General features: G+C 38.0%; 1 protein-coding gene across 1 annotated transcript in view; it reads right to left on the bottom strand.

Annotated features, from left to right (window-relative positions):
- The window catches only part of LRMDA (leucine rich melanocyte differentiation associated), a gene marked incomplete at its 3' end in the record, with an annotated part of 700,831 nt that overhangs the window by 301,373 nt on the left and 386,788 nt on the right, over window positions 1-12,670 (bottom strand). The window contains 1 exon segment of the mRNA XM_082486449.1: window positions 10,341-10,473. Coding sequence (XP_082342575.1) covers window positions 10,341-10,473 — 133 coding nt within the window.

Here is a 12,670-nt window from a genome sequence, read left to right as displayed (position 1 = left end):
CAAAATGATGGATGCTGTGTGGTAAAATGGCTAGCAATTGCTGGAGCCATGAAACTTTTCCAGCATGGAAACAAACAGTTAGTTTCACAGCACATTCATCACTAATATATTCAGTCCACTGGAAAATGAGTTTTTTTAAAAAAAAGAAAAAAGTCAAACCACAACAACCCACTTTCACTCCCAGCCTATAAATGGAGTGCCACAGCAACACATTCGTAATTACTCAATTAGTATATGCGAATTAATGCTTCACTAAGTGCAACTTAAAGGCTTCAGTTACAAGCATTTTATACATGAAGCTTTAAAGTCTTGTAAAGCATTTTTTTTTTTTCATTAAAATAGCCTTATATTTTGGTGTTCATGAGGCTTTTTAACTACGTTACTTAGAACATAAATAATGATGATACACCTTCAGTATTGTAAACTATATCAAAACAAACAAGAGAAAAAAAGGTTAAACTATCTTTTAAGCACTGCAATATTGCAAATCACAGCTTAGGCTTAAGCATACCAACAATATGCAACCATTTGCACCCTGTTGATTGATTAAATAAAGCAAATAATTTTGTCAAAGTATAGCGTGACAGTCTCTAATCTCAAACTGTATGTTCTTATTTACTTCAATTTACATGCAAAGAAAAAGGCATGATTCTCAAAAAAAGATGCCATGCACATGCATGTAAAAAGTTTTCAACGTTTAAAAATTGACTGATTTAGACAATAGTAATAATTATTCAAAACCATTAAAGGGCATTTCATTGCTCTGTTTTCATCCAGTCCTGCTGTTAGAGACCACAGCTATTGTTTAAAATCCTCAGTTCACTTGTGTTGCTATTATTTATACTTGATTTATGTGTTTCTGTTATCTTTGTTATTTTTAGCTGATGGAATTTACTTTATTTCTTCACCTCAATATCTTAAGGGCAACAGAAGCAATACAGAATGGAAAGACCAGCTTCATTGTTAAAAATGTGGTCTTCCTTTTGTAAGTCTGAAATCTTATTTTATTACCAAACACACATGAAGATCATGCTGACAAACACTAATTTTAACAGATTAAAATCAGTGTATCTACACTCATATTTAATGTTGTGTCCCATAAGGTCTGAGGAATCATACTCAAATATTTTGCATGAGAGAAAAATGAGGGTTTGAAATTAGTTCTATTCATTCATTAAAAAGGTAAAAATGCTAACTTTTAATTTGGTGAAGCCACATTATGGAATGCTATAAGCCAGTAAGCAATCAACCAGACCCTAAGAAAAATCTTTTTGTAGCAACATATGATATAAATCTTTGTTAGCCAGGATGAATTCTCAATCAAAATTTGGTGCTAATTCTCATCTTCTCGTATCTGGACCTCGAGCTTTTTCACGGCTCTTTCAGGAAGTATGTAACTGTGATGGGAAGGTCACAAACTGTTTTTTCCACACATGTTCAAGTGAAAGGCTTTTTAAAAATTTCCTAAGACTGTAAGAGAAGTGCTTGAATCTGGCACCCTCCCTCAGCCAGGAGAAACACTTAATTTCTTGCAGGATTGCTTACATTGCAAAAAGGTTCCCTGAGAGAAATAGTTTATTATTACAAAAGACAGTTATTTCCATAACAGCAATTGCACACAGGGGGTTAGCTATTGCAAGGCTTAGATTGCATCTGGCCATTTCCTATCGAAAGGGGAAAAAAAAAAAAAAAAAAAAGACCGGAAACTTTTAGCTTCTTCTGTGGAGCAAACATGCAGAATTTTTGCTTGTCAATTCAGTAGAGCTTTTCTGGGGTAGAAGCTTCTCTCCCCAACAATCTGCTGAATGTGGAGTATGACATGTATTCTAACTCACATAAAAATGTATTTAGATATGGGATGATGAAGAGCAGTGTCAACTTACAGCAAAAAGAGTATGACTGTGCATCAAAGTCCTATGGAAAGCAGAAGGGAGAGACACCGAATTCACTAAGAGTTTTGGGTAAATAACAGTAGCTGATAATCTGCATCTCAAAAATCTAATTTGGAAATTAGGGTCTAGACTCTCATATCTCATATCTAAACCCTTAGCATTGATTTTAGATGCAGAAATACTCCCCAAAAAATTATCTCAGGCAAGGATGACCAGGAATCACACACCTTGCAGTTCTGTGTGAGAGTCCCCAGATCTTTTCTTTGTTATCATTTACTCATCTCCCTCTACTGAAATAGATATTTAGCATCCTAGCATTATTTCAATTTCAGCGGCACTAGAAACAGAAGCATGTGCACAGGACAAACCCCAAGAATTGAACATAATCACTTCAAAAGTAGAAGGCCACTAATTAACAGAAAAGTTGAAGCTTTGCAGGCTTGGAGAGCCCAAAAATAACAGGACACCAGCAACACTTGAGAACACAGCAACCCATGGCTTATGACAGTCAACTTTTTCGTGCCACAATTAGCAGTTATATCATAAATAAAACAATTAAAATTTCTGTTCTTTAGGACTTTAACTGACTTTTCTCATCCCTCTTCAAAACAAAACAAAACGCAAGGTACAGACTATTTTTCCAAGAAGCCCCATCCACCTGACATGAAAGTTAGTCTTTACAAACCCTGTAAGAAAAAAAAAAATGATATCCTCTTCAAATTCTCACGATTAAGTGTTTCTCAGAGATGAGTGATAAGTCATGGTGCACTTTTAGTGTACTGTTTCGTTAATTAGCACATCATATACTTAGTTTAATTACAATACTGGAACTATGTGATGCCACCAAAAGTGTAAAGTCTTTCTAAAACAATGTCAGGAAAATACAGAGGGAGAAAATCAAAAACAAGTCTGAAATGGTATTGCCAGCTGCCTTTCTGTGGTTTATTGTTGCACCCTAAGGAGTGCCATATTGGTGCAATCAGAGCCAAAGGGCTGCAAAATCCTGCTGTGCCATGTCTAAGACCAATTTCAGCTTTGTTCTCTCCAAAAAGGAAAGCCACAATGAAATCCACGGCCACTGCCAGTGCACATTTATTTATTTATTTAAAACTCTGTGACAACAGCCCTGAACTGATCTTTCTGATGTCAGTGTCACTGGTCACCAGGTGAGTATGCAACAGTGATGCAAATACTTACACTATAGTCTATTGTTTGAAATCTGGTTTAAAGTGTCACCGTTATGACAATTAAAGTGTCTTAGCGTAGTGATCCATCTCCTAATTCAAGTGTGTTATCATTACTAATCTATCAACGCCTGTCTTTCACACAGACGCTGATTAAAATAAAAATTAGTAACAATACAAATTTTAAACTCTTCAGCTCTTTAGCTCACAAGCTAAAATACTAATTCTCAGCAATTATACAACAATGGTCCCGTCCAAAACTACAACGTGGCCTCCATGAATAATTAACAGAAACATACTAGACATGCTTTAACATTTCATCCTCATCAAAAGACAATACTGACTTCTTGCATTATTTCTAGTTTAACATTAGGGAAACATTTACAAGAACTGGGTATCTCTCAAACTCAGATTAACTTTTTTAAGCCTCTTCATCATGTTACAAGTATGCATAGCACACATGCACATTTAATGTTCACAGCGTACACAACACACAAGCATACACAAACGTCACCATATTTTCTGCTCAGAAAAACAAACGCTACCAGCAACACTGAAACATCAGCAACAGAATTACTCGGAAAATATAGTACTATGGTGGGCCCAGTTAAGCTGCATAGAAATATAATTTTTTGCAAGTTTTATGCAACCAAAAATATCCTACAAATAAGTATGTTCTGACTTGTCTATTTTCACTCACTATCTGGTACAAATACCATAGTTTTTGAGGTTCTCCAGAAGGCGAAAACAACAAGCAAAAGTCCAAAGCAAATGATGCATCTCCCTTCTCTGGTGAAGAAATAACTGTTTATGCAAGCTCATAGCCTGGATTAAAATTCTACTGCTAGTCAGGACTATGGCCCCTTATGTATCCTTCAAAGATTAGCTCCACAGTATTCAACACTACTACCAAGGAAGGATTGCTGTGATTCAAAGTTAATTTGTCCCCAGGGAATACTGTATTTGAACAAGGTCAAAGTTGTAAACTTTGAGTGGATAGTATAATGCCACGTCACTTAGTCATTTTTAGGAGAACCTTACAAGCAGGACAACCATTTTGGTGCCAAGCTTTGCCTTCTGACAGCCAGCATAGTAAAAAGACCATTCTGTTATACTTCTGAGAGGTTGAGTGGATTTACACAGAAACCACTGGATGATGTCTCATGTTCCACTATTCCAGACCTCTGTATTGTCAAGAGTCCCTGTAGCTGTGTGCTTTCACTAGTCCCTCCAGCATATTTCCAGGGCACAGGCACTGCATGAGTCCTTTACAGACAGTAATATAAGAGTCCAGCTGCTTTAAGTACTGAGGACTGATGCTGGTCATCCCCAGACTCCACACTGTTTCCTCCCTTACCAGTATTCTTGGTATAACCATATTCATGGCTGTTCTTCAGGGACAACTGCTGGTCAAATCTACAGAGAAACCTTTGCTAACAGCTTCTAAATGAAATTATTCTATATAACTTTATAGAAATGCTATCCTAACATATAACTGTCCAAAAAACCCTAACCTATACATGTTTCTCATCTCACCACTCCATTCTTTTTTGCATATATTTTGAAGTACGCAAGAGAATCAGAGATTTCGTCTTGTAAATTTTTTCTCCGCCAGCAGTTCTTTTTACTAGTCACACACTCAAATACATCGACTTCATAAGAAAAGTAACCATTCTTGTTCTCTCCCTAGGTGCTTTCTAAGTTGTTCCATCATTTTTTTTCTACAAGTTTTCACTCAGTCTTTTCAAATTTTTAGCCATTCCACTTCCCCAAAAGAGTTGCAGGAGAGCTTTTCCTGTTAATGACCTTCTGTGATTACAGCTTTTGGAAGTTCTTGGAAGCAACGAGACAAAGTAAAGAGCAATCAGCTTTACATTCAAAATATTTTTGAAATAAGTACATAGAGAATATCAGAAATATCACACAATTCCAGACCACCATGTAGAAAGACCCAAACCTGTCATTCAAAAGTCTTCTGCCAACTAACCATCTGTCATGCAGGTGCTGCAATCAACCTAATATTAAAACAGCTGGACAGCACTTCCACCAGAGTCATAAATGAGCAAGGTACCTATATTTATTCCCATTTGAAACATTTGCTTCAATTAAATTTATCACAAACATGACATAGCAACCACAAGCCATTCTACAGGCAAATAGCCTTGAAGCAGAAGTTACCAATTCTCCTCTGAATGCAGTGTGAAAAGATCTTTGCCACCTGAACGCTTTTCCATTAGAATGTGCTAGGTCTTCAAGGTTGGATAACCACAGAAATAGCTTGCATTATGCAAGTATACATCTTTCCCTTCTCTATGTGCAATAGGATGTCACGCACAGTCATCTGTATGCTGCATTCTGGCCTGAACCTTATCTGGTAGGCAGATAGGAGAAACGTTTCTATTCCTGCAATCAAATTATGTTTCTGGTTCTCTAAAGAGGTCCAGCCACCTGTCCTTTCTTTCAAAGTTTGGTTTGTATTGGGATTTTCTTTTAAACACTATTCTGTCCAAATGCTGCTCAAGTTTCCCCAAGGCAACACAGACAATTAAGAATAAAGCAGCAGCCCACCATTTTTTAAAAAAGTTCTGACATCTGGAGTTGAACTGGTCCAAGCACTGCTGTAGAACAGGACAAGGAATCACCTGGACTGAAGACTACCTCCCTCTTCCATAGATGTTTGTCATTAGGCATTCAAATTACTTAAATTTTACTTCAGGTACACTTTATTCTAGAAGAAAGATTTTTGACTCAGATACTGCAGTTCTCCAACAAGTCACACTCAGATTTAGACAGATCTGCAATTGTGGCATGGAGAGCTCAGAAGTATATGCAGAAAGACTGCTGCACCGTTTCAGCTTAGATCTTTGTTTAGTGGAGGTAGGGATCTGTGCATAATAGAAGACAATTTATGTCTTTAACGTATTCACCCAATCTAAACCTCAAGGCCTTCAACACTTAACATAATGAGATTCTGTTCAGACTGGGACTCCTAGGTCTTCAAGCACTTCAGGACAATGTGGGAACAAGCACAAAGGCAAAATAAATTACAATCTACAGTTTGCGGGTTAAAGAAATCCGTAACTGTTAGGCATTGAACTGGGCTTACCAGCTCAAGAAAGACAAGGAATTGCTGGAGAGGGCCCAGCGGAGGGCTACGAGGATGATCAAGGGACTGGAGCATCTCCCTTATGAGGACAGGCTGAGAGACCTGGGTCTGTTTAGCCTGGAAAAGAGAAGACTGAGAGAGGACCTCATCAATGCTTACAAATACCTAACGGGTGGGTGTTAAGAGGATGGGGCCAGGCTCTTTTCAGTGGTGCCCAGCAACAGGACAAGGGTCAACAGGGACAAACAGGAACACAGGAAAATTCCATCTCAACGTGAGGAAAAACTTTACTCTGAGGGTGACAGAGCACTGGAAGAGGCTGCCCAGAGAGGTTGTGGAGTCTCCTTCTCAGGAGATATTCAAAACCTGCCTGGATGCATTCCTGTCCAACCTGCTCTAGGTGAACCTGCTTTAGCGGGTGGGGGGGGCGGGGCGGACTAGATAATCTCCAGAGGTCCCTTCCAATCCTTATCATTCTGTGATTACGATGAGACCTCTGTGAAGACAGATTATACCAGAAGTACTTATTGGTACATCCTTCTGTTGAGGTACTTGATCCATGCTGTTTTCAAAGACTCAAGAATGTATAATCCTTATATCTGAACCACACTGATAACTCCTCTTGCCGTAAGTAATGCATATACCATTATGGGCATTCTGCCCAGCTCTAGACTTCTCACTCTATGGTGCGAAATATTTTGGTTTTCCTCTAAACCATTCAAAACTTAGACCTAGATTCAATGGCTGCATTCTACATCTACATTCAACACCTTTATTCTAAATCAATTTTGGTATCAGTTCTTCAGAAGTATATAGCATATATGCTAAATGGACGATGAGCTCACTGGACTAAGTAAAGAAACAGGGCTTTTACTTCAGAGAACCACAGATCTAGTTTGTTATCAGACTTGTCTATTTTGAAGTGAGGGAGTAAACACCATCTAATTTTCAGCATACAGGTATATATATTTGACAAACTATCACTGCTGCCCTTTTGAGTAGTTTTAACAAATACTAAAAAGGTTGAAATGTAAAGGAATTTGAAATGTCTATACTATATAGTCCCACTGTAACACCAGCCTTGATCAGCACAATGAAAAGCCATGAAACCTCACACTGCTATAACACACACAGAGGAATAAATCTATTTAGAAGTTTCTTGACTGATTCTCAGTATCTATTGAACACAGTTAAAAGGAGAAATGAGGCTTCCCGTTGCAAGCATAGGTAATTGCAGTCATGAGGCCTCTTCCAAAACCAACTTCCTAACTACCACCCATCCATCTTAGTCTGTACTGCTTTCTCCTATCCATTGGGTCTGACAGGGAAACTAAGATGACAAGTTTCCCAAAGTAAATCAGACTTTTGTAAAAACAAATGTACTATACGCAAGAAAAAAGCATGTTAGAGACATGTAATCCAATACTGCACAATGTTGGTAACTGTCCTCTATGTATTTCAGCTATACAGGCTGCATTTTAAATTATTTTTAACAGATTACACAGTATAGAAAAGTTGAGGTATAACAGTGGGAAACTGTTTTTTAAAATAGTAGTATTTGAATTTGCTTCTTCCACTTCTAGTAGAAAAACTGGTAGTAGCTGAAGCGTAACTGAAATACACAACCGCTATTTGAAGAAAAAAAATACTAGATGATTCTTCTAAGTTTTTACCTGATTTACAGATAAGCTTTCACATTTGTACAGTGTATCCAGACATTATGTTAGGAGGGGCCAAATGTTATTTACACATACAACACCACACAATAAGTGAACCATGTAAAAGGAGTAAAAAGCTCTTATCAGAACTATCAAAACAGGATCTGGATCAAATTGAAGCCAAAATAAATGGAGAGAAATAGCAAAGAGTACAGTAATATTACAAGACATCCAGAAAAGCTCTCATATGAGTTTTAAACTTTAGACGCTATTCCAGTTTTCACAGGGGTCAGTTTGGATTTTTGTTTGTTTTCATCTCTCTCTCTCCATAGGTATACATGGTAATATTCCACCAATTGAAGTTTTGTTACAGATCAGTATTCTTTGCTCGCTTGTGTCCTTTCTGTAGTGCTACTGTCATACACTAAATCTCTCCCGTAATGTATTTCATTATTCTATTAAACGTGCATTTTTATTTGAACAGTCTTAAAAGAATTCTATAGAGAAATCATTCTTTAAAAGAAGTGATGCAAATTCAAAAGAAACCTTTTTCAAATGTCGTATCCACATAGAAGAGAGGAATCTAGAAAGGTCTCTGTGCTTCTGAAGACTGCTGTATCTTCCCTACAAGAGATTACTACTCCTTAGGGCTCAAAATGTTAATGATGGACAGTGGTTATTTTTTCTTCTCTGGGAAGTTTGTATACATTAGGTGTTCTACAAGCATTTCTGCAACCCCTCTATTAAATTATTGGCAGCATGCTACAAAATGTATACATTATTTCTATAACCTGGGTAGCTCAATACTCTCAAAGCTCTGACTTCATAGTTTTAAGATTGAATTTAAAATAAAAATCCCAGGATAGAGCAAATCCTTCTTATCATGTTATCATTGACTTTGAGAGCTTACTCACTTGACAATAGTATTTTAAGTATGTCTGTGAGACCAGCAGAAACTCTTCAAAGAATACTACTGACAGGATAATTTTTTTCCCCTCTGATTTTGTTCACTGAGATCTTTTTCAATACACCTGCCTTCTCTTTTGGTAAGCGCAAAGCTCCACCTTGACATTCCCACAAAGGACAAATATACTCACACGCTTTCGGGTCTTATGGCCAAATTCACATTTCATGCTTTATAGAAGGAAAAATACTGCACCAGACATACCACCAGCCATGGCAGCAGCAAAAACGTTCTTGTACATTCTTCATCAAAGCATGCCCAGTTCAGATTTTACCATGGCAGCAAACAATAAAACCAGTTACTCAGATCCAACCCACAGAATGCTGGCATTAACCAGAAATCTAGCCAAATACCTCATACAGTCATGATTGTTACAGCTTGAGACACACTCTTGGCAAATTTCCAGGGCCCCAAGAACAAAAGTTACTCTGCTGATTTTTATTTATTTATAGAGTCAAAAATAAGTGCAGAAATCGTAGAATCTGCAGTTATTTTTATTCTCCTCAGTAGGAGGATTCTGCTTTAGTAGGAGGTAAATTGCTCTCTGTTTACATTGTCTGTAATAAAAGCCTGCAGTTGAGCACATGCCGCAATTACAAGGAGAGGGAGAGGGCTTTCATGGGCTGTGCTCTAAGGCTCTGCAGGCCTCGCTTGGCCTTCTGGCCACAATTTGATTGCCCTTCGCTTTTGTAAAACCATGTATTACGCATCTGCAAACCTCCAGAAGGGTCAAAGTATGGAAAACTTATTTAACAATCAAGTCCATACCCAAACCTTGCAGATAATTAGTTTTTACAGACCATTATCTATAAGCCTACAGACTAGGGGCTCTGATTTCGCAGAGCACTTACTCAAATGCTGAAATATTTATTCTGAATAAACTTAAGGAGGCACTAACTTCAGGCAGATGGAGAAGTGACTGATTGGTTATGAATGGACTTAACTATCCATCTAAATACTTTAATATATTAAGACCTTGATTTGGACAGCATTTTATATGAATTTATACAGAGTCGGAACACTGAGAATACGGTGACTTGCTTTTCCAGCTGTGGTTGCACGGCAGCTACCCAATTGTGTGTACTACCAACTTCATTAAAATAGAGAAAGGTATTAAGGTTCTTGGGGTTTTTTTATTTTATTTTATTTTTTCTTTGGTGTTTTAAGAGCTATTTAAAGTATAAAAACTTAATAGCGTTTCACTGCACTCTCTATTCCACTAGAGGTCAGCCTGCCACAGAACCCCAAGCAAACACAGGAACTGCTGCACACTGGTAGCGCTGACATTATTTTCTTTCTCTATTTTATCTATTAGAAAGATTTCTTCAGAGCCATAACTTAGATCTCTCACTAAAATGGAGCAACAGGAAGATATAATGGTGCATTTCATTTATGAATGACCTATAATAAATTACTATGAAGTATTCCAGGTGCCAAACGAGAGAATGCTTTGTCTGCACATGAACTATATTTCACATACTTTAATTTGGCTGACACATAAAACTCATTTGACATTTTGCAGGTATTTCTTTGAAAGGATATTCGGTTCTTGTTGAGCGTTAAGGTATGGAGGTGGGGTAACCTGGGTAACAGAAGGTCATTTCCGAGTAGATTGTTGTCCAAGATCAGCTCTTCCAAGTAACTGAATGTTTTCAGTCCTTCTAGTGACCTGCAAACGACAAAGGCAACAGGAAAAATGATACTCCACTAAATCAGGGATGTCATTATGAGCTGAAATAAATATTTTAACCTTCTCTTTCAGGAGTGGGAATAGTTTTGGTTTGGGCCTGTCAGAAGAGTGAATGACAAGCATTAGTGGCAAGGGGAGTGCTGGCACTGCAACACATCCTTCACATGCTGGCAGGATGAAGGATGGGGGTCACTTAGTGAGTAGCCAGGATCCAAAACAAAAGGCTTCAGATATGGGGCCTGCAGGATGAATTTGTCAATGTCTTGTGCCTTCAGGCACCCAGCCTCGCCTGACCCTAACCTCCATTCCCAAGATAAATAACTCTGTCACAGTTCACCTTCATTCCCTGGACACAAATTTAAGTTGTCATCCATCATTTCTGCCAAGAAATATCATACCCCGCTAACAATAATAAATACAACTTCAAGTATCATTTCTTAGCAGTTACCTTACATGCAATAATAGGAAATGGAGAAGGGATTTTTTTTTTCCCTTTTTATTAACCACTTAATTTGCTTCTTGAGTCTCTGCAAAGAAAATAAAATGTTCTCTACAAAATAAAATGCAGAATTACTCCAGACAGAGAAGACATTTGCTTTCTTTTCAGAACTTACTGTCCCACTCTTAAGCCACAGGTCAGATTGCAGAGAGCAGCTTTAAAAAGGAGCATTTCACAACATGGAAGTGCACATGATGGGTTGTAAATAAACAAGATTCTGGAGGTATTCATTCCTCTGTTAGCCAACTACAGGGGAAAAAACCTAAAAAGAACACTTTGGTACCTTGTTAAGGCATCTATTCCAAACTTGATTCTTAATGCTTGCACATTCCAACAGGAAAAACACCCCCACACATTAATCAAGTAAGACACATGGTATACGGAGCATACGCACAGACACGCATTCACAGCTCATTCACCTACCAGACACCTAAAGATATGCTGAGATTGCATGACTTGACAGCTGATCTACTATGCCTACCAGTCAGAAGATCATCACTGTATCTCCTGGCTGTTTTATAAAATGTGATGAATAAGGGAGGTGCAGTCTATACTATTTATTCAGTTTCCAATGACATTTATACTGAGGGGATTTCCGCACCCTCCCCCGGTTTTTGCAAAGATCAAAATACAGCCAAGGTCCCTGTTAGGGAGTTCTACAGGCACTACTACTGGAGAAAAATACCAAAATTATTAGGAAGTATATAGTTTTCAAATTAGACAACTTAACATTCATCTGTCCAACAAAAACAAGGTACCATTTTTGTAGATACAACTTACTGACCACTTATAAATCACAGTCGAAGCGTTCAAACAACCAAAAGAAATCAAGTCCATGACCTTTACACTGGGTACTGTACACTAAACTATGAATATTCAAGTAACATTTGCATAACACTGAAGCAGTGTATTTCAGTCCAAGGACTCCAAAGCGTTCACAGACTGTTGACTTGGCATTCTGAAAGGGAGGTACAACTATTACTAATGCCATTTTGATGCTGGGCAGCCAGACCTGAAGAAAATTTGTTGTGCCTACACCCTATGGCATATCTATATCATTACAATGCACGCGACTACAATTTCTGAAGCTAAAAGAACAAAAGTCCCTATTACAAACACTGTACTGAAACAGTCACCACAGTAACAGTCGCACTTTTTGCACTTGCCTTTAACAAGCTGTTTCGGGAAAAACTCAATTCAGCCTACATAAACTGTCCACCGTTAAGAGCTGTGCTAGCATGCTGCATTAAGGTAGCTATTTCAGCAAAGGGTCACAACAGACTTGGTTTTGCCACAGTCAAGATCAGACGAGAGATCAGCAAACCTTTCAGACAGTGGTTTCCCCCCCCCCCCCCCCCCCCCCGTACCTTTAAAAGGCAAAACAACCCAGAGGAAGTAGCAGAGAGTGTATCAAGCTGTTATGAGTTTTCATTTCAGTTTATTTGACAAACCCAGTTTAGCAAATTCCCCTTAAATACTCTTTATTATATAAATAGTGGATTATTTCCAAACCTCACATTTCAATGTAAGACTTTGACTTGCCAAAGGAGTTCAGAGAAGGCCACCTCCTTGTCAACACCACAGAGCCTTATGGGATGTTAATAGGTCCTTTGTGAAAAAACATTGCTCGGGCTCTGGTCAGTGTCAGCATCAAAATACACATTGTTCCTGAGTTAT

Source organism: Vanellus vanellus (assembly GCF_965231255.1).
Source record: "Vanellus vanellus genome assembly, chromosome: 7".
NCBI classification, from domain to species: Eukaryota; Metazoa; Chordata; class Aves; order Charadriiformes; family Charadriidae; genus Vanellus; species Vanellus vanellus.
Note: the sequence above shows the minus strand (reverse complement) of the source record. Positions and strands in the feature narration are given on the sequence as shown.